Raw genomic sequence first — 27,698 nt, forward strand, 5'->3', positions numbered from 1 at the left:
ACAGTTGTAACTGTTATCGCTGCACGGCCTGTTCTTAACTGATGTCATTTTCGATATGGCTTGCTGGATGAAGGGTGAAAGAAGACCTCAATGCACGTCAGTGTTCAGGTATAGTTTTATCTTGATCTTGGGCGATACAAAAAATAAATAGTAAAATGGTACTGAAACAGTTTCCTTCACATTTTATACTCAGTTCTGTGACATTCTTACACATAAAACAGGTTATTAAAGTCAGTGTTTTCTAATGTTTTTCTTTTGTTTTCCACCTGACGTCTTAACAGTGTGATACAGTAGTGTGATTACTTCAGTGTTAGTGTACACATCAAAGTAAATATAAGTCACCAAAGCAAAATGGCATGGGCTAACAACAACACATTGCTCCGAAAAACAATAGTGTCTAATATTGCACTGAAATAGATGACAATGAAACATCTGCATTTTTCCCTTTTGAACATGATTCTGTTACATTGATTAACAGGAATTTTATCAAACAAAGCAAAGGCGTGAATAGACATTGAGACTTTTCCTATACATGTAATTAAAAAATGTAAACGATGGTATATTACAATGCATCCAAACTTTCTATGCAAACTTCATGTAAGGCGATTGTGAGGTTCACTGTCTGTTAACACTTTTCCTATTTAAGTTACATACAATTGCAAAAAACAACGTCTTGTTCAGTGATATTTCTTCAGTGCTGAAAATGTTTTTGACCTTCATAATAAAATAAAAATACTGATTTAGCATAACTTGTGTTAAAAGCTTTCCAAACCACCGCGTGGTGTTTTTAAAGCAAAACGTATTACTGTTAATGTCGTTTTCTATTAATATTTTAACACTTTGCCGCAGTACAAAATGCAAATGACTAAACTTTATATTTCAGCATAACACTTCATATGGACTTCATATTTTATAGGCTGCGCCTCACTGCTCAAGAACAATGATGTCGGCCACTCCGTGCACCTGTGTCAGCTGTTTGCAGTCGAGAGATGCCACCAGTTTCCTGGGCCCGGGTTGGGTGGGGATAAAGTGTTCCGTCAGTGTCACGGTGGAATGACCGCTGACATCACTAAGAAAGATAAATGATAAGTCAACCTTCAAGTCAAATGATCGATGGCATAAAGTATGCGTTGGAATTAGATAAGGAGTCCTACCCTACAAACACTTCGTGGCCTTTCTGCAGGCCCAGTCCTTCCACTCTGAAGATTACGCCCTTCAGCATTCTTGGCAAGGGGTTAGTGAACGTGATCTTGGCCGCCATTTCTTGACCAACCACAGCTTTTCCCAAAGGCTGCCAAGCATAAATTCGGAAATGATATGATTTCATGCAAACAATTCTGCATTGATTGTGGAGTTCAATGAAAAGCCCACCGTGATGTTGAGATCAGGCGTGAGGAGCCTGAAGCAGGTCTGGTTGGCTAACACTTGCTTGGTTTCATTGACTCTTCCGGACAAGGTCAGCATCAGTGCTGCCTGGTCCACCAGCTGGTTCTGGTATTGTTGGTAAGGCAGAACCCACTCAATGGTCTTTTCTGCGTACAAACATTGAGGAGCAACTTAGAAAATGATCATATTAATTTGGGAGAGTATCTATTGTGCACACCTCGCCACTCTTTATTGTTCTTGAAAATGTTAGCACTGCCAGGAATGAAAGAAGTGGCTAGTCTTCTTTGAGGACAAACTACTTTTACAGACAAGCCCTTTTTCAGTTTATTCACACACAAACCGGGACACTATTATGATATACTCTTGAAGACAGAGGTGACTTTCAGACTTTGGTGTGACATTCTCAAGGTGGGTGCTAAGCTCTTTTGTAGTTGAAAGATTGAATTACAGCAGTGAAATACTCTCACCGCGCAGTTCACCTGGTACGCTCGCACAATCAATAACAACTTCAACAAGAGATGTAGAAATACCTTTAGAATTCTTTGCTGCGGTTCAACACCTCTGCTAACTTCAACCTTGCTACTACAGTGAATAAATATTTAACCGTGTATTAAAGGCTTTTTGATTGCGAATTGTTTTTACAATTTCAAATGCTACTTAAATCTACACATTATTTAAATGTTGATGATGGGGACTTCATTCAATCCGTCCGTCCGTCCGTCCGTCCACACTCTGTTCATTCTCTTCAGAATCACAAGGAGATGGAGTCTTAGGTGACTTCCTGCAAAGGGCAGACTACACCCTGAATTTGTCACCACAATCAAAGGAAACAAATGATGACAAATAAATGGCCACGCTCACATTCACACCATCACTAAGTGGGAACTGAAACTATGCTGGCTGAGAGGAAGTGTTGTCATGAGGGATGCGCAAATTCAAGTAAAAAATACACAGTGAAATCCCACCTTGTGCTTGGAAGAGGGACAGGGCAAGATTCCCATTTAAACACATTGCTATTTTTTTGTAAACCTCAAACATTCTTTAAAAAATGGCCAACACAGCTTTAGCTCAAATTAACATTTCCCACAAAACAATACAAAACAGGAATTTGCTCCCCAAGGGAAAGATAAAAACAAGCCAAACAACCCCAACAACGATCAAATCTATGAATAAGTCAAGGCTGCTAGTTGCCCATACCTGCATTAGACCTTCCAAAGAAAACCTTCAAAGGCTCAACAGCCTCTTATATGCCCCTCAATCCTTATGTTACGTTCATATTGTTGTTACTCAGCCAGTGTTTGTGGGTCTGATACCTTAAGTCAAACACTTTTATGTTAAAATACTGAACAGATGTTTACTTTATCCCAATTACAAAAAATGAAAACAGGTCCCACAGACCCGAACACAATTGAAGGCTTGAACATCCATCTTATTTGTAGAAATGTTGTGGAAACCAACCTTCATTGGGCAAAAGCTCCACTGGCAACTGCTCCTTCTTGATGGTGCCCTTCACAACACCAGTGTAGTACATGACAGCCACCTGGCTGTGTAGCGTCGTTCTACGAGGCTCAGAGCTCAGGTTCTTCACCACGATGCTCAGCTGGGCGTCGGCCCCCATCCGAGGCCCCTCGCCCTCCATCTTCACCTCCACGCTGACATCTTCTGCCACGGGCGTGGAGTAGACATCTGGTTTGCTGCCAAAACGACTAGCAGTCTCCACGGCAATACGCTCCTCCTCTGAACCTGGATAAAAAAGGAAGCGAATGAGTCAGGCGTTTATTGACTGACATTAGTATTGATCAGGCCGGTCAATCAATATAATAACATAGTATTAACCACTGAAGACCACTCCTTGAGCATAAGACATAATGACCTTCCTGATGTTTGTACAGATGAGTGATGTCTGCTCGCTCATCAGAGCCAACTGCTTTTGTGCTGATAGAGTGGCCAACTGCCTTCTTCTCACTATGGATCTGGCTGAATGTACCATCAAGATTCCTTTGCCAGTAGATCTTGTCACTGTTGACCTAATGAAGGAATAAAGTTCCAAAAATCAGAAAACAGCGTTGGCTTGTCCTTTGTAGAGCTGAGGGCATCTACAGAAAGTAGCTCACCTCTGCAAAGACAAAAGGTGTGTCATGTTTGAGGTAGACCTGGCCAGAGCAGATAGCGTTGACAGAGGCAGGGCCACAGCGGAAGGTACCCTGGCTTGTTTCTTGGGGGGTGGAGTCAACAGCTTGCCAGCCCCCATGACCATGGGGCAAATCTGGCCTGGCCATCCAGCAATCATTCCATACATGGAAATTCCTGCATACCAAAAGGTTTAATGTAAATATAATTCTATACATGCTCTGGAACCCTGAACCGTTTAAGCGAGATTAAGTTAAAAAATGAGCGGCAAACACTGGACTGATAACCTGTCAATCACACTCTGACTGAAAGTGTGTTATTGGTTTAGGTGGTATAAAAATAAGGTGACAAATATGTTCTCTAAAACATAGATAGATAGATAGATAGATAGATAGATAGATAGATAGATAGATAGATAGATAGATAGATAGATAGATAGATAGATAGATAGATAGATAGATAGATAGATAGATAGATAGATAGATTTTTTTTTTTTTTACGACAAGCGCAGACTATTTTCTATCACCAAATTGTCAAGTGCTCAGGGGGGGCACAGCACACCCTGCGAGGCACAAAGCCGTGCCAAACACAGTGAACTGGACTTGCCCCAGCATGAAAGTAAAGATTTTAACGCATTGACACCCGTCTACAAAAAAAGGGCTCGTTGTCTGATCGAGCCTGCACAGAATCAAGCAGTGCTTTCCACCAGACTTGCACTGTAATAATGCTTTCAAGTATATTGTTTACTCTTAGTTACCTTTCATAGCTTATCATTTATGTACTGGAAAAGTCATTTTGAGTTCCCTCAGAAACCTTAAAACTGTTTTGCAATTTGACCGGGTACATTCTGATTGAGAAACAGGGATTATCATTAACTCTAACAGCATATTAATTGAAGGAGCTTGACAAGTGCCTGCCTCAAGTTCTCGGGGACTATTTTTTAGCGTATCTAAATATAAAGTGAACTCCAGTATGGAGCAGGCCAATTGCCGAACAGGATGTCAAAGGTCATGTCATATAAGACACTTACCAAACTGAATCACTATTGAGGTAGTCGATGGGCTCCATGTCCTCATCAAAATATACATCTGTTGTCAGGGATACATCAGTGTCGTGAGCCGACTGGAAGTTGGTCACGCTGCGAGCAGGTATGCCCAGACAGCGGAGTACTATAAACATAGATAAAAAGAGAACGATGTAGATGTTAACAGAGAAATTGAACGATGAATTTGTCATTTAATTGTGAGTCCAGTTTTCTGAGTGCATCGCGTTTATTTATACCAAGGTGACATTTGCATGATTTTACAGTCCTTTACTGAGCTGTTGGAATGAAAGCGACACGTGTTACCGTATGAGGGACCAAATAAGAAGGTATGAGAGGAATGTCAGTGTGAAGTATTTGGGGTGTAAATGAGTTATGGCTATCAGTGCTTTGGTCAGCTGGCTATCATGTGCTTGCACATCATGCACAGTGGTGTTTACAGTGATTGAATAAAACCAGGTCTGGCAGAGAGAATGTCGTGATTGTGGAAATTTACGAAATTAGCTTGAAAGTGAGGTTGAAAATAGAATATAACAGCATTTAGTAGAAACCTTTGGTTGCATGCACGCTCTGCAGCCTGCACACAACCTCACAAAGGTGTGGACGCCATCCACTGTAACCATTATGCATTTTTCCAACAAAATCAAACAACCAAACAGTAATTTCCCAACTACTGAATAGCCTATAAATTCTTTTTGTTGTATACGAAGGAATAATATTTTAAGAGTCCTTCGCTAGAATTCGCACAGAAATGTTTCTGGAAATGATCCAAAACCTTTCGGGAAAGAAAACCGCCTCCTCTGTAGCCCCATTTGGAACACTACAAATCTGACATTCTAAAGCTGAATCCTGTCATCATCCATGAAAAATGACTTCACACTTTCCTTTCTATTTACTCACACACTCACCTGATGTTGTGACTCCAGAGAAGACCCAACATTGCCCATATGACACAGGCATTCCATTGGAAGAATGGTATTTTCGCAGAATCTCCACACTGCTGCTCCAAGCAGCAGGAGACACACCATCAGCGTAATTCCCAGACCAATTTCCAATTAGAACCCCATAATCATCTTGGGCATTTATCTTGGGGAAACAAAAGCATAAACAAAATTCATACACGCAAAACATCTATCATATATCCAAGACCAGTGTTGAGAATAATACATTAAAAAGGTAATGTAATTACTGTAATGTATTACTTTTTGCTGTTGTGTAATGCATTACACACACAAAAATTGTGATATTTTACTTAGTGCAAATGAAAGTAAAGCAATGCATTACAATGCATTTTTAATGTCAAAGTGGTGTTTTTTCCCCCCAAATTTGCCAAAAACACCGCAGGTCCGGGGCAAAACTTCCTGGACGAGTGCAGGGAGAAGAAGAGTGAATGCTAATTTTAACTGTAAAATTGCTATTAATAATAGTCTAAATAGTTCTGGTCAATGTGTATCAAGATGAAGCATACAAAAACTCAAGTTAAACAGTTTGTTGAAGACAATAACGATGATGCAGGCTAGCTGCTAATCTTAGCCCCACCGAAACCATCTTTATTTTTGAAAAATCTGTCCCTAACCTTGCCACTGATCTTGAATTTGAATATTAACATTGACATTGTGGAATGCACTGTTTCTGTCTAAAGCTTAAACAATACATCACAATGCTTTGTAATAAAGGAATTATTTTTTTATGTTGTCTTTAAAGTTTTACAATACGATACAGAATAAATAATTTGTACAGTTTTTCGGTTTAAGCCAACCTTCCACTGAAGCAAGTAATGAAGCAATAGCAGTGTAATGCCAATATTTCAAATAGGCCTACAGTAAAGTAATATTGTCGTGTAATTAATTACTTTGAAATGTCAGTAATAACTACTAATAATACATAGTAAAATAGTAAAAAAATAAATAATAATAATCATAAATAAAGCATTACAGTTTTGGAGTAACTTACCCAACACTGCCCAAGACACCTGTATGCACTTTATTTTCCCATAATAATGGGCATGTAAGGCATCTAAAAACAATCTTATCTATAGGTGTGAAAGTTTGCTTTCAAAATCAATGCTCAATGCTCAACAACCAATGCTCACTTCACTCAGAGAAACATGCCTGAGAGTAAAGTTTCTTACCATGGCTGATATGACCCTCACAACATTCACAGGATCTCCTCGACCAGATGGAGGCATGTCACTCTTCTCCAGAACAAATAGACATGCATCCAAGATTCCCTCTTGAAACTGCAGTGAAAAGACACGTACACCTTTAGTTTCTTGCAATTTTAATTCATATTTAAATCATGGGTGAAAAGTCAATAGGATTGTGCAATATTTTCACACAGATGACAACAGTGTAAAAGTAAAAGTGAAAAAAAACATTTGCAACATTTTAAACAGTGCAGCAATGCAGCACGCACTATTGCTGTGTCAAGAATTTTATCTTTTTAAAAAAGTACATTCTGTTCTTCATTTTTTTTTTGAACATCTGCATATCCGTGCCATAGCAACCACAACAACTAACATTCTTTAACCTTTCAAGATGGATCGTTATGATCAAATGCATTGTTTTCAAGTAAGTTCATGTTTTGGCTTTAGTTTGGTGTGTCCCTGTTACTAATGGTTTCAGAAATCCCAAACCAACTTCATTTGTCCATTTGTTGCAGTTTGAAGATAATTAGCTACAGCCATGAAGCTCAACTGCTTTGTAACACACCACTATTTGAGTAATATTTCCTTTTCATTAAAAAAACAACAACAACAAAACAAAACAAAAAAAACGGTGTGGCAGTGATACAAATGAAAGGAAGATGGTTCAAAAGAAACAAAACCCTTAGAGTATTCTCCACAGAGTCCCTACCTGACCAAAATTCCATGTGCGAGCTCCAATTTGGTTCTCAGTTCCATAATAAATTCTTCCAGTGTCATTCAACACATACTCCTTCCTCTCCTCTTCATCATCCAGAAATACTGTGTCGTCTGAAAGAGACCGCAATTTACATTTGCTTGCAACTCTTATTATGTTTTATGATTATAATTGTGATTGTGATGATGGGAGTGATAATGATGATGATTAGTACGAGTAATAGTACTAGTAATAGTAGACTGCAGTTGTTTGTTATCCACGTTATTTTGTCCTTCAGAACAAGTCAGTTTTTTCGCTTCCCGTCCCTTTGGTAAAAAAGGCACAGAAAGCCCGGTCTATTCACCTCTTCAATGACTAAATCACTCAAGAATGTGATTTCTTTTCACTGAAAATGGGAGAATTTCAATAGGGCCAGGAAATGGTCCCCAAACGTGGGGCCCAGTGCTGCCGTGGCAGACTTGAGTGCCCTGCACATGTGCCGCTTCTATACCATCTTTTGTATCTCCCTCCGATTGTTGTTACAGTGGGCGGAAAACATAACGCGGAGAAAGATAGACAAGCAGAGGCAGTAAAATTAAGATGTTTATGGCAAAAATAAAGTGGAAGGAAGAGGCTTCCAGTCAGGAGGGACAGCTAAGAGAAAGAGGGGAAGTTGTGTGATTGGGGTGAGGAGGGGGAGAGCAGGGTGCAGGGTGGAGTAAAACAAGAGCCTTGACAACTGGCAGGAAAATTGTATCTGGCCTTATCTGGCAGCTGCGATGTTTAGCGTTCACTCCTTATTGAATATTTCTCTAAAGAAGGTTGGAACCAACCCATACAGAAGGGAGGAGAAAAGGGAAGAGCTTTGAGGTGAAAGTTTATGTGAAGTTCAGGTCAGCAGATGAGGCAAATGTGAGTGGAGGCGTCTTATTTAGAAGAGAGGAAATACGGTTTAGTAGGGTAGAGAAGAGGTTGTCAGCAGCTGGGGAATTGTGGCAGTGTTTTATACATTACTCTGGTCGGGAAAGGACATTGAAAACAATTGCTCTTATCTTACTGCGACACTTTCACTCGCTTCACTGTTTTACCTGCACACCAAGGGTTGAAGAGCACGATGATGTTCTTGCTGGAGGTGTAAGTATTTGGAGTTTCATTTTTCAGGGAACTGGTTGTGACTGTCAGACCATAAAGACCAATCACAGCATTGGCGGCAGAGTTGACAGACAATTTAACCTTGTTGTCATTCTGCTCTTCAATCTTAGCCCCCCATCGTTTCTTGTCCAAGGTGTCAACCAGTGGGATGATGACATGGCTTCCTTTGGACACCAGGGGTAGTGGACCTGCGGTGCAAGAAAGATATGTTCGAGAAAATCTCATCAAAGTAAATCTTCATCATAGATTTTCATCACTCACACACACACAAATAAATGAAAAACATTTAAATACACAAGAATCTGGCCCTTGTTTTTCTTCCTCTTGAAAATTTGAATTGGCTGCTGTTTCCAAGGGGACAATAAATAGCAGGGGCACTAAATGACATCAAATGTAACATATTTGAAGTTGAGTTTGTCTGGAGGTTATCCAGTTTTGGTCACAAGTTAGACTTTAATCTACATATCAGAAATCTTGGAAAGAAATTGATAGCGCGTTAAAAAGTGAATTTCCTGGAATGCATGCCATTTCTGGCTTTCCATAAATTCCATAAATAAAACATACGGAGAAAATATCTGTTAAACCATGAAATCCATTTGATTGATTTTTGTGAAATATAACAATATTAATTAACCTCCGTGCAAAACACTTGAGAACAAAACAGATCCTTTTGAAGTATTGTTCCAAATTAGATTGATTAAATTAGATTAGATGAATTAAATGAGATTAACCTGATTTACTGAAGTGAGATAGCAGCAATCCAAACAACTCCCTTGTAGAGACATGCTGGACACAGAGTAAACTTGTTTAAAGCACAGAAGGTCTTTGTGCTCCCTTGGTGGATAAGTCAACTATTTCTGATGTAGAAGTTCACTGACACAGATTTTCAAAAGATACACAGTCGAATGGAATGCGCTTTCACGGACAATGACGAAAGATGAAACAGAACAGGTCTTTAACAAGATAACCTTTTATATTTGAACACTGTACCAATTATTTTTTTTTACAGATCATTCATGTCAAGAATGGCATTTAATTAATAGCCCTCTTGTTAGATATTAATTTCCACTGTAGATCTATATTTCCAGGCTGTTCGCTTTGTTCTACACAATTGGACTTTTGCCTGTCATTTGGTTACTTAAGAATGGATTTTATAAAGAATGCATTGTTCTTCACCCGATCCCTGACAAGAGCCCGCGTACCACCCTTCCTCCCCCATTCCAGAGCACTGACAAGAAAAATCAATAATAATAATTTTTAACTCGTCTTCTGGATTCAAATTGCTTCATATTTGACTGAAAATCTTTTCTTCTGTTCCCACCATAATAATAGGAAGAGAAACTACAGCATGACAAAGTCCCTTCTCAGTGTGAACATGGCTCTAGGTGGATTTGTTCAAAATTGCACAGCTGAGATGGGTGTGATTTTTTTACATTTTTCTGTTGTGATGCAATAGACATTATTCCAGAGAGTAGTAGATCATTGTAGTATACAGACTGAAAATACCAGAGGGAGGTGAGTGGTATCCTGAAGTCTGGAAACTATCAAGACTCTGGGCGTTATCCAAACGTAGTGATGTCATCATGGTTGTTTAAGCCACCCCTTGTGCACACACTGTGCAAACTATACACATTGCATTTTTTTCCCTAATTTTGTAAATGCTTTTAAAGACGTAATCATTAAAGTTATTTATAGCTTTTTTTTTCCCCCTTAAACCACTTAAATTATTCAGTGGCATCAGTTCTATCCATACATATGTAGGTTAAATTTATTAACACCCACAAAAAACTGGAAAAAAACAGTATGGTCTGTCCTTGAAGTCTATCACATCACGATGACATTTTAAGACATAGCCATTAACTGGTCTCTACCACCACCTACTGTTTTGAGGTGAAACACAAGTCAACAAAGAATTTTCTGTTTGCTGACATAGTTGGACCACAGCTCAGTGGAATGTTGCGAAAATCACAGAAAAATCAATGTGATAAATCCTATTAAAGGGCATCTCAAAAATTGGAATTACAATGGTTTTATATGGTCCAAATTTAGACAATGATTATTTTTGTACACATACGCCCAGCTGAAATCACATGGAAATGTCTGAAAATTTCTCATAATAATTTCTAAATTCTCAGTTCTAAAATTAGGCCACCAGTGATGGGAAATTGGAATGCGATTTGAAAATGAAAACATTTGGAGTGATTTTAATAAGTGCTTTCATATTGATATTGAACAGTTTCCTGATCATTGCGCGAAACATGATGTTCTTACATAGAATAACTATTACTTATCACCGTAATAACTCATGGTCACTAACTGCCAGCCATTTTAGAGAATTTTTAACAGTTTCAAGCCACACGATATTGTGATCAGTTGCTCCCAACCTAGCAAATGAAAGCATCCATGGGTGGCCAAGTTCGGTCCTCAATAGCCACAATTCCGCCTGTTTTCAAAGTTTCCCTTCGACCAACACTCCTGATTCAAATGGTCAGGGTCGTTATCACGATTTGGGCAGAAATTTGAAGTCAAATCAACATTTTGCTGGCCACATAAAATGATGTGGCGAGCCAGATCAGGCACATGGGCCTTGAGTTTGACACCTGTTTGACACCTTATGAATGAAGCAATACTTAAACTAGTTAGAATAGCATTCTAGCAAGACAATGAGAAGAAACACATCAATGCTTCTGCACGGGTCAAATTGGATCAAATTGAATTTTTGACACTTTTACACCTCGTAAGACACATATCAATTGATTGATTAAAATAAAATATAAAAAAAAAATAATGTAACCCCTAAGCACAATTAATAAAAGGCTCCCATTTAAAATTAAATGTAATGGATTTATTTTTAAATGATGATGGTTTTATATTAAACTGCGATTTGTAATTTTGACATAATTAAATTTCATATTATTTTTATAATTTTTAAAAGTTTTGACAGCATCAAGTATAATGAAAAGTTTTAATGGCTGATGTGGGTTTATTGACGTTTAAAAGCTCCGGAAATAGCCTTTGTAGCCCAGTAATGCGTATTTGTGCGCATGGGGGCTATTTATTCTAGAGTCTGACATCACAGAAGGCGTACGTGTGAAAGTCACGGCCGGCCACCATTGCTGACATTTGATGTAGGTGCAACAAAGGAGTTTAAAGAAGATGTGGGAAAGCATCGGGTATTAGCTGAATCCCTTTTTGCCATAATGATGCAAAAGCTGACAGATGAGTGAGTATAGTTGGTTTACAATGAGTATAATGGAAGAAATATGACGAGGATGGAGTTCCCAGGCAAGCGAGCTTGAACGGAAGACGATGCGAATGTTGACAAATATACTGAGGGAAGATAGATAGAGTTAAGAGTTATGCTTGCAGGTGTAGTTTAGGGAGTATTTCAAGTTCTGGCGATGGTGATGATGTGCATTGTGGTAGTACATTGTTCTTTGACTCATACCTGTTCTCAGATCCAGATGCAGCTTGTCAGTGTCAGCATTAAAAGGCCTGTTGAACTCTAGCTCTATTTGGAAAATCTGTCCTCTGCGAATGATCAGCTCTTCTGTTTGGTACAGGTCAGTGTGGTGCTCTAGTCTGTTTGCTCCCATTTTGGAGCTCAAAAGATCCACAGAGCTCACAGACAACTTAATGACTGCAAAAAACATATGTTCAATGATGTACTACATTATTACACTTTAATTCCATCGCTGACCCCAAAGGTTATTGGACATTACCTTCCATTTCCTTTGAGTCTCCATTTTCTGGCTTTGGCCCATCAAATTCTGGAACAGGCGTGGGAGGTTTTACCAATTCCACCTTATCTGTGATATCGTAGGTGGTGTTATTCTGGCATTTACAGCAGCATGGGCACATTTTCCTAAACCAGCGGCGGCAAGCGCTGTCCTCTGTTTTTTTTTCTCCTTCCTTGTGAATGGACAACTCCACCCTGGTAGGTGGGGCTGCACCAGGAAAGCGCCCCACTTCTGATGTCCGTCTTACTGTCAGCCGCTCGCCTGGCATTCTTTAAAGAAAGACACAATACTTTATTTGCAGTCAAGACAGATAACCGCAGAATACAAAGTCTTTGAATAGATGTAAACCTAAGAACAAAAGTGCATCATTAATGTGCTGCCAGTTCTCTGAAACAAAAACATCCATCCATCCATCCATCCATCCATCCATCCATCCATTTCACTTAAGCAGACAACCCAATCATTCAATAATTTGCATTTTAATAGAATATAAACTTGTTTCACTTTTACAGTTTGAGTGAGGAAAAACAAAGCAATTTTCTTTTGCGCCATTGTGTTATAATCCACATTATCCAGTCAATTTAACATATGAATAGCCCTTCTTTCTATTCCTTATTCTTTTCATCCCAAATCAACACTCATCGTAATAGTTTTCTTCCACAATTATTACATTCCATAGTTGCACTTTCCTGGCTTCTCTGGATTTCATGCAAGATGTACACATGTAGCTTAACTCCTACAAACAGCTTGATTCTCCCACATGTACAGGTATGTGTGTGTGCGTGTGTGTACGTGAACATTCGCTGTTGGTATAAATTTAAGAATAATATGGGCATTTATCACCGTGTCACATCCCCAGGACTTTGTGGAGAACCAATATACAAAGCAGAATTTAACCATTTGTCACAGATAAGCCTGACATTTCCTTTTATTCTCAGCTTTAACTCAGGGTCAGAAATTTCAATGTGAAAAAAAGTGTGTAAAGAGTATGTTTACTAAAACAAAAGCCAAAGGGAGCAATGAGCTGTTTTACTTGTACTTTCACACGCTTCCTCACATCTTAATTTTCCTTGGTCTCATCATGAAAGCCATACTGACCACTAGATACGGCAATAAATTGAGATTAGTAAAAAGATTAAAGCCCCGGCGGAGTCCGTTGGCTCTTGTAAAATACCCATGGAGAGTAATGAGCGGAAATAACACACAAGGAGAAATGCAACACGGCTTTATGTAAACAATTGAGTGCTTGGTTTATGCCACCATTATTCTAGTTTTTACTGCAATTGAATTTTCACTAAAGCAACTCCGCCACACCCTTCTAGTTATTCCCCATGACAAACTTTAAAATCTACCATTAAAGACACCATAGTTTACAACAATCACCGTTGCAAGGTGAGTACCCAAATCCCACATAAAAAGGAAGACTCTCTCTGTGTAATCAGTATGTACTACGCAGTCCTCCAATTGGAATCTCAAACTTTATGTTAACTTGAACTGGAAAATATAAAACCATTTACCCTCAACGTATTATGTAGCCCATTTATCTGCAGACTGAAATTTCTTAAAAATCATACAACACATTATTTTGATTTTCAGAAGACGATAAAGAACGGTTCATGAAACATTTAAACTTCTATATATGAAATACTGCAATAATATTTACTGCCTGTGACATTTCTGGAGCAATCACTGGATTACGACTGTTCTACAAGGAATGGAGAAAATTACAACTACATTTTCCACACATTCCTCTACGGCCTAAGAGAAAGTTCACAATGAATAATGTAGTTAATGTACTGTTACTTGTTAAATATTAGCATGTGCATGAAACAATCTTGACTGCTGTTTGGAGAAAAGTCGGTGATGGTGAAGTCATGCAGTCCAGTTCAAAGGGCAAAAAAATAGCTTAGCATAAGGTGGGGTGTGCTTTCTGCAGTCACACTTATCTTTAAGATGAGTTCAAGTATGACGTGTGTAGCTGCTTTATGTGGGAAAGCTCTCCCTTTCTATTTCTGTGTGTGTTTAATCAGTCATTTTTAACAGTGACTTCCTGAGTTCATCTGTTGGTCAGATGACATGTTGCTCCATTGGCTGTTTTGAAATTCAGTACATATTTGGCACAAAGACAATGGGGTACGTCAAATGTGTGTACAGTTGAGCGATTTGACATCCACTACTACAGCCACCCTTGTGACCTTGCTGCTTTCCTTGCTTGTAAATTATTTGGGGCTAAAAATGACAATACAATGTTATCCACGGTTATAAAAAAAAAAACTTTATTGACTTAAAATTCACAAAGAACAATTGCAAAAAAAATGTTTGCTAGGCCATTTTGATAGCCCTGATGTAGGTATGTCTTTCCACAGACGAGAGCACGCCAGCAAATCTGTGATAGTAAGGGAGCTCTGCTGAGGGAGTGGTCAAATCTGACTTCAATTATGGTCAATGATATTGATTCTTTTCATTTCCATTTGTATTCAGCGGGCTTGTAGCAAATCTAGGATTTTGATATGGTGGAAGCACAACTGTTTAGGTGATCTACTTTGGTCTGAGCAAGTTTAAGGGTAACAATGATTTTCTGCCACCAAATTGTCCCTCCACCAGACAGATCTTAAAACAGTTATTCTGTTACACCGGTCGGCCTAGCTTGGCAGACACTGGTCTTCCAAATTGGCAAACATGTGCAATGAGACGTGTACAGATTCAAGTATTAGGATCTGCTAAATGGTGCCACAGTGAGCTCAGATGTGCTCTCTACAAAAATAGAGCTCTCAGAGAATGCCCACTGCACATCAATTGCTGTAAACCTTTCCTTTGAAAACCATCTGTCTTGACATTCTGTTGGTAATTTGTGATTAGAGATTTAGGGACTGTACTGGTACGCAATTCAAATCAGCACGGTGGACTGTTCTATTTAAATTGGTGGACAAGGTAGCATCAAATGTTTCAGTTCTTGGTAGAAAAAAAATGTAAATTGCACTTCAGATTAAGTAAACTCTTTTTTTTTAAAATTTACTAGTGTACCTGAAATGAAGTGATGAAAATTTAAAACAAATTTAAGATGTACCCCAATAATTACGAATGTGTCTGGTTGTCAACTTTCCATTGTTTTCAGAGTAACTTTGACAGATACATGCAAGTAATCAATGTTTGTAAACATTATGGCATATACTTTGGGAGAGCCCAAATGATTGATTTAGAACTACCATCCATGACCTCTGAAGAATAAAACATGAGTAACTATCTTAAAATCATTTGTTCTGTTTTTCCCTGCCCATCTCCATAACACAAGTCGTTTGTTCCTGTATGCTGCCTGCATGCACCCACTCCATCCCCTCTTCTCTGTGAGTTTGTGTTGGCATGGCACCACAACTGGAATGCCAACTGGCCCCTGAGATAAGCGCCTCAAACTCAGAATCTGTTTTGTGGTCAGGACCCAGGCCTTGAATGTGTTCTTTTTTAATGTATTTGGTCCTTTAACTTACAGAACTCCCATCCCACCACCACCATCAAATGAATAGACAAAATGCCACAAGTAGTCATGCCTAATCAAGGAAGACAGCGGTCATGTGGAGGGTACTAGCAACCATACGACAGGTCAGCCAGCCCAAAGACGAAACCTAATGAAAATCATCTGACAAAGCAGAACACAGCAAACACCATCATCTGATTTTTGCAGTATGTGAAGGCCTCTTGTTCGTCACCTAATAGAAAAGAGACGCTATCTACAATTTGGTAGTGATCATAAAATTTTATAATCAGGTGCAGCTTCTTTCATTAATGTCTTTTAAATCGACAACAGGGTGGTTGTTTACTTACTTGCCCGAACATTGTGCAAAAATACTAAAACTGTCCATTTCTCTCAGCGCCTTTTCCCATGGGAACCCCTCTGTAAACTAGTAAAGGTTAAAAGGCTTCCCTTTCTTTGGTGGGAAAGGAAACTGTTATTTGCAGTCCATCTAGCCGTGAACAAGATCAGTAAAAGCAAAATAAATAAATAAATGAAAGACTTACTCTCTCTGTGTAGGGATCAATGGTGAAGAGTCTGCTTTTTATCCTCTCAAGAACTTTTGGGAACTTTTCTCTCAACTACTAGTACTACTTGCTCAGACTACTAAATATGACAGTTCAGGAATGTACTGCGTGGGGCTTTAAGCCTTTGCACACCCACTCTAACTCACACTCCGCCCCACCATGTACGCCTTAACTTTCTCCCACTCCCACCAAGATGTCCCTTTTCAGCACTCAGCACTATTTGGGTGTGCATCCTGTAAAACAGCACGTAGCTCAAGTGAGAGAGAATTACATAACAACTTCTAGAATGCAACAAAGCTATTACAACAGTGTTCTTAGTTTAGAACTTTACGTTAAAGTAATTCCAACATTTACCTCATGTCTGGTAAAAACTTTGTAGTAAACAGCTATTTCAAAATGTGATTAATCGTGGGATCTTTTGGGATTATTTGATTGCCTGACAGTGCTCTCACAAAAAAAAAAAAAAAAAAAAATATATATATATATATATATATATATATATATATATATATATATATATATATATGACCCAAACCAAAAGCAAATCTGGCAGTTCTCAAGGAATTCCCCAACAGTGTGTGTGTGTGTGTGCATGTGCGTGGAGGAGGAGGGAGGGGGTGCAACTCTAACAGGCTTAAAATTTCCTTTCTCATTTTACTTCCCCTCATTTGATGGCAAAAACCACTGCTAATCAGTTTCATATATTGCCAGTTGATACAATAAAGTCTATAATGAAATGGAAAAAAAAAATACTACAAACCAAGCAAGAGTCAAATGAAAAAGAGCAGTGAAGAAATGACATGCGGTTTGGCCCCATTCATAATGATGTCAAAGGTGATTCATATGTGAATGAGCTGTCTTTTTTTCCACTATGAACGTGACGGCCAGTGAGTCTGTTTATGCTGAGACCAATGAAAGAGTACAGTAGTAGTATCATGTTAAGTAGTACAGTATTTTGATAAGATCAAAGAGGGAAATCCCCCCCCTCATAAAATATTTGCCTTGATAAATAAATCCCAACACTATTTGATTGAAAGACACTACAACCCAGACAAATATGTTTAAACATACTGTAAAAATTAAAACACACTTTTTGGAGTAGGGGGAGGTTAATACCTACCTATTTTATCATGTTAGGAATATGATCCCCCTACACATGAATACTTTTTACCAATAATAATAAAAAAGACAGTTCAATATACAGGTTTAAAAAAATCATAAAGAGTTTATGGTTAGTATTTACAAATTCCCTGAAGGCTTTTTTGGCCACGAATAATAAAACCGAACCTTTGTAATGCGATTACACTTGTGCTCCAAATGTCACTCTGCACTCTGTAAAAGGGTCCTCGGTGCATGTATTCTTGCTTCCTAGGAATATATTAACACTGAAGAAAGATAAAGCTCTTCCTAATGGTATTGGTTCCGCATATGCTTTTTCTCGCTATAACAAGTCAGCATTTCACTAATGAAATTGGAACCTTATTACACTATTAAAAAAAAAAAAAACAGCATTTAGAGTTTTACAGATCCCGCTGAACCGACAGCAAAGTGATGAACGACAGGGTCAACAGTCACAGTTTCTGGCGAGCAGTACGTGAGTGGAAACATAACGTGTGTGGTGAATTGGGCTTGCTCTTCATCTGAGGGCAACAGAGGCGAAAGGGGTTATGGATGGTACGGGAATCCATGGCCTCAAGTAGAAGAAAAGAAAGCCCTTGAATGCTCAGTAAGTCATGCTGTGCTTGGTGCTGAGTTATTCAATAATAACCACACATGTTCAATGTGAAGACCGTAACAGCATATCCATCCATCTACTTTTTCAACCAATTACTTTCTCTACTTTCTTATCCTCACAAAGTGTGTCCCAGCTGTCTTTGGTCAGCAGGCGGGGTACCTGAAGCAGCCAATCGCAGGGTACACAGAGATGAACAACCATTCACACGCATAAACATACATAAGGGCAATTTGGAGCATCCAGTAAACCTACCATGCATGTTTTAGAGAGTGGGGAAGAAACAGGAGGGCTCGGAGACAATCCACCCGGGCACGGGGAGAACATGCAAACCCAAGCCAGAAAGGCCGGAGCCAGTTGGATATGAACTTTAACTGTGAGGCGGATGTGCTACTCACTGCACCACTGATGCTTTCAAATGACAATCAATAATATAAGTCGCCTGTATACAGTGTTACAATAAGAAACAACATATTTTATTTTATTTTTGATCTCACACAACGATGTTGATGTTATGAGAATGTGTTGATGTTCTTTTCCCAATCCGCTTTATTGTCTATATTAACTTTCCTGTCCTTGCTTAACCCTTGTGGCATTGAGTTTCAAATTATGGCAATTCCTTTGATTTTTTTTTTTATGATATAAAAAATCAATAGAGAACTGAAATTTCCAGCAGATGATGAAAACATGTAAAATTTCAAATGTGACAATTCTGACATTTCTATGTGATTGCTGCTGGACGTGCGAGATTTTGTGAACAAAAGTAATCATTGTCCAAATTTTGGACCATATAAAACCATTATACTTACAATTTTTGAGATGCATTTTAGTAGGCTTTATGACATTGATTTTCCTGCGACTTTTGCAACATTCCGTTGAGTGGAAGTCTAACTATGTCAGCAAACAGAACATACTTTGTTGACTTGTGTTTCACCTCAAGACAGTAGGTGGCGGTAGAGACCAGTTAATGGCTATGTCTTAATGAGTAATCGTCACTTCACAGGCTACAAAGACAGACCATGCCATTTTTCAATTTTTTGTGGATGTTAATAAATTTAACCTATGTATTTAGATGGGATAGAATTGATGCCCTTGAACAAACTGAGTGGTTGAAGGTAAAAAATAATCATAAAAGTCTTTAATTATTACTCCTGTAAAAGCGTTTACGAAATTAGGAAAAACAAATGCAGTGTGTATAGTTCGTGAAGTGTGTGCACAAAGGTTAATAGAGTTGATAGAATCGAATGCATGACCTCCACATGTGAGGCAGACATGCACTATAGTGTCGTCCGCACAGTTGGAGCAACATAGTCCTGTAAAAAAAAAAAAAAAAAAAAAAAATCCAATACGTTGAATTCTGGAGCAATATTCCACTCTGCAATTCAGTTTCTTTTTGATCCCACTTAATAGGATACAAAACCCTCTTAGGTTGTGACATCATGGTGGTTTGGCATGAGTAGCTCGCATACTTGCTTTCATATTTCTCAAGAATCAGTCACTCCCATTACTGGCAGGAGGTTATTATGTGGACCTGCTGTTGATTCATAGCAGAGTGACATCAAGAGCTCGGTGGGATTTTCAGTAGTGTGAGGAAACGTGCCTGAGTGCATTTGTGCAACCGCTGCGAATCGTAATCAGTTTGCAGTGTTCATTCAGTTTTCAGCGTGTGGCTGATTCATGTAGCCTGGTTGCTGTGGCGATAAAACAAAACAGACCAAACAGGAGAGCAGTGCATGAGCATACTGCTTTGTCACCCGGCCTGCCGCCCGGTCACCTTACTCGCTTCCTTTTTTTTCCGTTATGTGAAAGACAAGTACAGTAATTTAAGGCAATATATTCACATGAAAAGTCAAAAAGGCATTTGATACGAATGCTTTCCCCCAAACCGAACAATCCTACTTTGGATGCGTGCCAGATAGTAACTACATCATTTGCGATATCCACTTTTGTAAGGTGTCTCACTGTATTGCACCAAACGCAACACAAAGACTGTAGACAGCTTCAGTACTACAAATTTAAATAGATTTTTTTAAGCGCATGTATATAATGAAAAGAAAAACAAATCTTTTGAATGACTTAATTTGACTTAATTTGAACATTTAGTTTGGTTGGACATGATTCAAATGCTGTAAATGAATTTATATTTATATATACTAATTGTATTTTGTGAAAGGAAGGGAAAATGAATCATTCCTACATTTTAGTAATGTCTAATCCACTGTATGTACATGGTCCAATTGCAGAATTAATTGTTAGTGTTTAGGTAAAATGGATAATAGAAGAGGCATAAAAAAAGTTTTTCAATCCTTCATGAGCGTTTACCAACTTAATAATTGCATCTATAATGAGAACTGAATTCAGAAAATTCTTTTACTTTTCCTTCTTCCCTGGAAATGCTCACATCATTTGTTCTTATCTGAAAATGACAAGATGTCATTATGTCACCAATGACTCATTCAAATACGTATATACGAAAACACAGACTGTATCCAGGGATATGACATTCTCGCAAGATGCATAATGATGCTGTCAGTCAGCGCCTCCCGAGGGGGAGGTCTCATTGTGTGATTTTAGTCTTTGTTTCTAGTCAAAAACTCAAGTTTGTCCACAAATAGAGTAAATTTGAAAAGTGTTTCAGAACAATGTCTAAAATTACATAGAGCCGACATCAGGGTTTCTCAAACTATTTGGTGTCAGGGATTCCTTTTTAGAAATTTTCCAAGGATCCCCATTGCAAGTGTTGCAGAGACAAAACACACAAAAACATTTAAGTCAAACATAGGTGCCCTTTTTATTACCAACAGATTCTTTTTTTAATTTTATTTTTATTGAAGTCATGAATACAGTCACAATTTAATATAAAACAAAATGAAATGATCACAAATAGATCATTTTATTAACTCATTCACTGCCATTGACGGCTATAGACGTCAAAATTCACTCATAACTTATTCAATCAAGACAGACTTTCATGTTTTATTGTTATATAGATTTTTAGGCATACCTTTCAGCAAAAACTGAGAAAAATGACAAAAATTCCAAATAAATAACTTGGGAATGTGTGTGTTTATATATATATATATATATATATATATATATATATATATATATAAATAAATATTTGTGTGTGTTTATATATATATATATATATATATATATATATATATATATATATATATATATATATATATATATATATATATATATATATATATATATATATATATATATATATATATATATATATATATATATATATATGGTCTGCCGAGCCCACTTTGAGAAGCACTGGTCTACACTTCACATATAGAATGACAGAAATGGCAACTGATAACTTTCACTTATACAGCACTTTTCCTCTTTTGGTACTCAAAACGCTATTCGCTGACTTCTCACTCATCCACTGATAACGCAACATCAGGATCAACAGGGAAATCAGTGTCTTGCTCAAGGACACTTGCCATAGTCACAATGGTTGGAGATCAAAGCCACAAGCTTTTTCTTGGAAGACGGCCACTTCCACTGAGCCATGCCGCCTGGGATAGCCTAAAAGACAAATGACTTGCTTTACCCACTGAATGTGTGGATTCTGGGATTTCAAGACTTGCATCAACATCTTTGACAAAATTTTAATATGTTCAATATGTTTAATATCTTCTGTTTTATATGAATGAACTCATATAGAATAGAATAGAATAGAATAGAATAGAATAGAATAGAATAGAATAGAATGTGTTACTATGCCACTCAAGTCTACACTTGTTAAGCAAAGACTAAACAAAACTTCTTAGTTTTGGTGATGTGATCGATGTAACTTTGTCGGCACAAGTTTGTTGACATTACCCTGTGATTGGTTGGCCTTGCTTCTACATGCTCCTTGTGAGCAGGACTAGCAGAACAGCGTCCTCTAGTGGAAAGAGTAATTCAGCCATCCGGTGGCATGCCAAGGCTTCACCTACTTCTGCCAGTTGCAATATGCAAATTGTGATGACATCACGTCAAGGTACCAGGGACAATAATCGAGCTACGATTCCTCAATCCGCGAATTTAGTAACACTCACTAACCATTAAGACATGTATGAAAAGTTACAGTACGTGTATGTGCAAGCATACAGTATAAGTAGTTTACTAACATACATTCACAGTCTAAATGAAAAAATGACAACATTCTGTTAATTTCCAAAAAAGTGGTTGGAAAATGAAGCAATACATAATCTAGGAACGCAAACTGTTTTTATTTTTAATTGTGTGAAAATGCAGTAACTACATTATAGACAAGCCTGTTGATGATGAGTAAACGATTCTAATGATTATTAGTGTCAGAAACATGGTTTAAAAATGATGAATTCAGTATTTACAAATGCTTAATAGCATGAACATAGTAAAAAGAGTTATCATTGGAAAAAATATATCATATATATAGTTTGGTGGGTATTATTTGATGATCATAAGTTTGATCTTTTTTTTTTTACAACAACGAAGTTCGGTGCAAAAACAACACCCAAAGTAAAAGATACATAAAGAGAAGCATGAGGATGGCGCATCACACTTTGAGCCTTTTTCTTCATCTCGAACTGGGGTTTTAGTCTAGGTGAATGGAATTATCAACCATCCTGAATGCCCGGCAATTCTGAGCCATCACAAAACCCGCGAGCTCGATAGCTGGGGATGAGGATTTTGACCTTTCAACACAATGGCGTGAAGCATACATTCGGAAGAATGGCTTCACATGATTAAAAAAAAAGGTTTCTGAATGGAATGGCTTGGTGCACTTATGTGAATCCAATATAAAATTAATGGGGTGGCCATGAAAGAACTGAACATCGGAGATGACCTCGTAATGTGACAGATATGCTTTTGTAAGCCATGTTGATAGACTCATACCCAAAAGGATTAACTGTTGCCATGAAATTAAAACTTTCTTCAAAAAACGAATGCCAAACTTGATCATGCATTGTCCCTTCAAAGGGAATTGAAACCCATTTTCAAAACGCGAGAGTATGTGTTTTAAAAGTCAGAGCAAGTCAAAGCACTCTTAACAAAACGCTACACTTGCCCATATGGCCATCACACACAAGTGACCTTCTTGTATTTTCTTATAAATGTTTAGCGTATAGAGTCCTACATAGACACCAATAAGCCAGTTTAAGATTCCGCAACCTTGACCTGTACGGTCAAGATTAAGAAGATTGCTCTTGCTCTGCACTGATTTTAAAAGGAATGAAAAGAACCACTTCCATTGGAATTGTCTCCTACATGTATTGGCATTCACGGTTCACTTACAGAATTTGTTGTTGCAAATTTGCTCCTTTGCAAAAGTGCGACAATTTCAAAATGGTGGCGCCCTAAGGTAGTACTAAAAGCAGATGCAATTGTTTTTGTGTGCGATTTTTAGAATACATTTTTGCATATTTAAATGAAGAGCAGCTGATAAAAAGTTCTAAAATATTTGCATTTACTCGCTTTTTAAATAGCACTCAATAATTTTAAAGCATTAAGGGAAGCCAAATATAAACGACAATACATTTAAGCAAACCACAGTATTTGTTCTCTCCGTGTTTCTGGTTTTTGTTAAAATTTAGGTTTAGGTTTTTGCCCTGTCACTAAAATAAATTCCTGCGTGTTTGTTTGTTCTCCATTAAAAGGTAATGAGACATTCTGTCATTATACAATGTAACTGAGGAAGCACCGCCACTTACCGTATTTTTCCATGTACAAGTTGAGTTTTTTTCCCTCATATATATATATATATATATATATATATATATATATATATATATATATATATATATATATATATATATATATATATATATATATATATATATATATATATATATATATATATACGTATATCGTATATATATACGTATATCGTATATATATACGTATATATGTATATTACTGGCTTATTGGTGTCTATGTAGGACTCTATACGCTAAACATTTATAAGAAAATACAAGAAGGGCACTTGTGTGTGATGTATATGTATATATATACGTATATATGTACGTATATACGTATATCGACTTTGACAGATTATGAAAAGGAGAATACGGCTTGACCTGTCTCCTTCAGCCTTTAGACGTGTGCTTGAATAAGCCGGTATGGATGTCAGCAGGTGGGGGGGAGAAACAGCGAAGGGCAACCTTCCACGCCCTGATCTCTGGTCGTTACTTGGGATAGGATATCTGGAATTTTAAATGGGAAGATGACTTTTGAGGGTTTTTATATGAATTCTCATTCAACTGCGTCAACAAATAAAGCATCAGAACTTCATATCATTTTATCGTTCCCACATTAGTTGCAGCATTTGCATTTACGTGCGCGCACATTGCCTCGCATTTGTCTCGTTTCTGCCTCACCCCCTCTCATCCATAACCGCAACAGTATGTTATTCAAAGTACGATGAAAAAATGTGTCTAAAAGTACTGTACCCTGAATTCGTCATTTTAAGAACACACACCATGTGTTTTAATTGGCCAGCCATGATATGTTTAACCACTAAATTCAGGGGTAGACTTGCGCTTTTTGTAAAATTCTCCCAAATTGAAGTAAAAAATAGGATGTCGACATATATGCGAAGTCCACTTGTCCATGGAGAAATACGGTAAATGAATTTTCATCTGTGCTTTATCTTCTAAAGTTTAATAAAACACAATAAACAGATCTGGGCCTCTTATCCTCAACTCGCAGCTCCAACTCACAAACAAGTCAGCCAAAAAAAAATCCTCTCAACATAAAAGCCCAATCATGATATACTCAATCTTCTCTAATACCAGTTCATCCATGAGGAGTGTTGGGATTGGTGTTGGCACAGCCGAAGAGACGGTGTGATGAGGGCTGCCTGTATTCGCGACCAACAACTCCAGTTCCCAACGCATCCAAGCCAAAACATTTCAAGTAGGCTTGTACCCTTTCCCACAAATTTTACATTTTGCTTCGCTGTTACAAGGGAACCCAAATGATTGTACAATTATGCTCTTACCCAAGAATGGGTGTTACTTTTCTCTGAAAGGATTACAAATCAAAACTTGCACTATAAGTACTGATTTAGGTACTGAAGGTGTGGTTTTTAGACAATTTTGTAAATTTTCCATGTGGTTGTTTTCTTCCCCTCCCCTATATCTTCAGTCAAGGCTGAGAAACATGGAAGGAAAGATCGGTCCAAGATCCTTATTTGGCCTTCATTTTCTCCTCATCCTGCACACATCGGATATATAACTGAGAAATCCCCGAACAAGGACTTGTGTCCTTGTACTATTATCCAACGTTACACTTACCTTTGTAAAAGCAAGCTTGGACTGAACAGCGTTATATCTGACTAAAAACACTTTAAGAATACTGTTGGAAAGCAATGTGTAAATGTGAGCTGTAACCTGTAAGAATGGTATCTTAAAATATTTCAAGTACCTGGTATTATATGATAGCCAAAAAAATAAATAAAAAATAAATCACAATTATTTTGATGATATTGAATGGTAATATTGAAAATCAGTGTTTGACTATTTCTAAAATGGATTATTTGAGCTCAATACAACAAATTTATAGCATGTAGTAAAGCCAGATGGTCTCCTGTTCAAATACTAAGCAGACCTGACACTGTTTCTGTAAGTTCGAGCTCTAAAAGTGCCACAACTGCCACAGACCACCCTGCAGCCATAACTCTGGAGGCAAAGAACTTGGTCCACTCAATCTCTATAGTGCCTTTCAGACTGTAGGAACCAATTTAGGATCTTCCTGTCTGGTAAGTACTCTCTTAATTAAAAAAATAAATAAATAGTGGGACTGGAACAGATCCACCTGGGTCTACCTGAGTACCTACTTCCTTCTAAGGTGCTTACCTGCCAAGAACAAACCATGTTGTGCTAAGAAACATTGATTGGTTGGTTGAACTCAGGTGGGAGTTGTTTTGGGTAGGCATGCTCTTTTCTCAGAATCAGCATCCGCCATTACGTGACTCGGCTGTTGTTTTCACTAATGTGGCCAGTTTTTTAGGACATGCCAAAAAACAAGAAGTTCACCAAGTCAGGCTTCAGTGAGTGCTTCCTTTGGTGACTCAGCTCTGTGTCTACCGATAATTACTGATAGTTGAAGCTAATTGCAATTGCATGTCCTCATCCCTGTAAATAATCAGTCATAGGAGTAAACAGAGAAGTGAGTTCCCAATGTACGCACTCCCCTGCATGTGCAGACTGAGCACTAACCAAAACGGGTTTACATCCGTCGATCAGGGTCAGACGGTCCTTCTTAGGCCGTGTATTTTTATGAGGCTTCCTGTAATAAAGCACCCGCCGAAAGTACAGATGTGCTCGTTCTGTCAGTGACTCATTGCTTTGTCGATGAATTGCACCGTATATTGCAAATACTGTATAACAATTTATTAGTATCAAGCTAGCGGAGCTGTGTGTGAGTAGTATGGTTTCATGCCAAAATAGGGGGCTGCAGCTGCAGCATTTGCTTTAAGGATGTTGAGAGAAAAGTACAATCACAACGCAGAGTACAAACCACTATGTGATCACAGCAACCAAATGATCATAAATCTTGCGAAACATTCTCGCAAGTGTAAAAAGACTCCTGGCACAGCAGTAAGGGTAAAATTGTTGGGTGAGACAGAGGGTGCTTAGGCAGGACTACTGTTTACAACAAATTCATTTTAGTAACTAAAGTTGTACCATGCTTTTTGAATCTGCTGTGACCCGGATTTGAACCGGGGTTCCTGCGGCCACAACGCAGAGTACTAACCGCTATACGATCACAGCTGGGTAACATGTGTCAATCATTGTAAGGTCATTTCTAACTAGGACAAAACGGCAAGCTGCTGGTACAAGAGCAAAGCCGGAATTGATGGACGAGACAGAGGCTACTTAGCCAGGGCTACTGTGTAACACCGTCAGAATCATTTTCAGGCAATACAAAGAAACATAAGTTCTACTATGTGACTTAAGTCTGCCAGATGCAAGACTGTGATTGATGGATGAGAGAGATTGCTTCGCCAGGACCACTGTGAAACAATGTTAAATTATTTTTTTAGCAATACAAGTAAGAAAACATTGTCCATGCATCTTGACTCTGCTGTCACCTGGACAGGAAATGTTCCTGTAGTCACAACGCAGAGGACTAACCACTACACAATCACAGCCGGTGCAAGTTCTCGAATGTTGCGGGAAAAAATTGCATGTCTAGTGCTGTCAGCTACTGCCAGCAGCAAGGCTGAGAAGATAGACTGAAAGATGCTGCTTAGCCAGGATTTCTGTGAAACAGTTTCAAATTGATTTTTAGGCAACACAGACAAAAAACACCAGCATTTGATATGAGTCTGACTTTCCCCAGATCCGAATCAATCACGGTTCCCTTAGCCACAATGTGAGCACTAACTTCTATGTGATAATAGATTGCAGACGTATTACCGTCTGCGGGAAGTGCATCGCTGCTCTTGCCGGGAGCAAGGCCAAAATAAGATGGAACTGACAGGCTGCTCAGCCAGGGCTACTCTGACACAACGTCAAATGAATTTGCTAGGCATAAAAGTGTCATGCGTGGGCGTTGAAATTGTTAGAGGTCAATTCAAATCTTAAACACCAATTCCGTGCTTTTGAGGCAACAGGAAGTAAAATTAGTCAGTCCGTGACCCGGATTGA

General features: G+C 38.2%; 1 protein-coding gene and 1 non-coding gene across 2 annotated transcripts; both read right to left on the reverse strand.

Moving 5' to 3' along the window:
* Positions 1-97: 97 nt before the first annotated feature.
* tgm1l1 (transglutaminase 1 like 1) lies at positions 98-16,487 on the reverse strand. The gene is made up of 14 exons (XM_088429486.1): positions 16,305-16,487; positions 12,273-12,559; positions 11,999-12,190; positions 8,487-8,738; positions 7,414-7,532; positions 6,690-6,797; positions 5,467-5,644; positions 4,547-4,685; positions 3,501-3,693; positions 3,260-3,413; positions 2,845-3,129; positions 1,372-1,532; positions 1,155-1,291; positions 98-1,069 (listed from the first exon to the last, which is right to left on the reverse strand). The coding sequence occupies exons 2-14, from the start codon at positions 12,556-12,558 to the stop codon at positions 925-927; spliced, it is 2,349 nt and encodes a 782-aa protein (XP_088285612.1). The 5' UTR covers position 12,559; positions 16,305-16,487; the 3' UTR covers positions 98-924.
* A 10,260-nt stretch (positions 16,488-26,747) lies between these two features.
* On the reverse strand, positions 26,748-26,819 carry trnah-gug (transfer RNA histidin (anticodon GUG)). Its single transcript has one exon. It is a non-coding gene; the product is annotated as a tRNA-His (tRNA).
* Between the last annotated feature and the right edge of the window lie 879 nt (positions 26,820-27,698).

Source organism: Hippichthys cyanospilos, chromosome 12 (genome assembly GCF_059441005.1).
Source record: "Hippichthys cyanospilos isolate Australia breed blue-spotted pipefish chromosome 12, RoL_Hcya_1.0, whole genome shotgun sequence".
NCBI classification, from domain to species: Eukaryota; Metazoa; Chordata; class Actinopteri; order Syngnathiformes; family Syngnathidae; genus Hippichthys; species Hippichthys cyanospilos.

Coding starts and splice junctions, on each gene's coding strand:
- tgm1l1 (XM_088429486.1), bottom strand. CDS start 12,558: ATGCCAGGCGAGCGGCTGACAGTAAGACGGACATCAGAAGTGGGGCGC. Junction 6,798..7,413: donor GCACATGGAATTTTGGTCAG/GTAGGGACTCTG, acceptor TTTTCACTGCAG/TTTCAAGAGGGAATCTTGGA. Junction 3,414..3,500: donor CACCTTTTGTCTTTGCAGAG/GTGAGCTACTTT, acceptor TTCCTTCATTAG/GTCAACAGTGACAAGATCTA.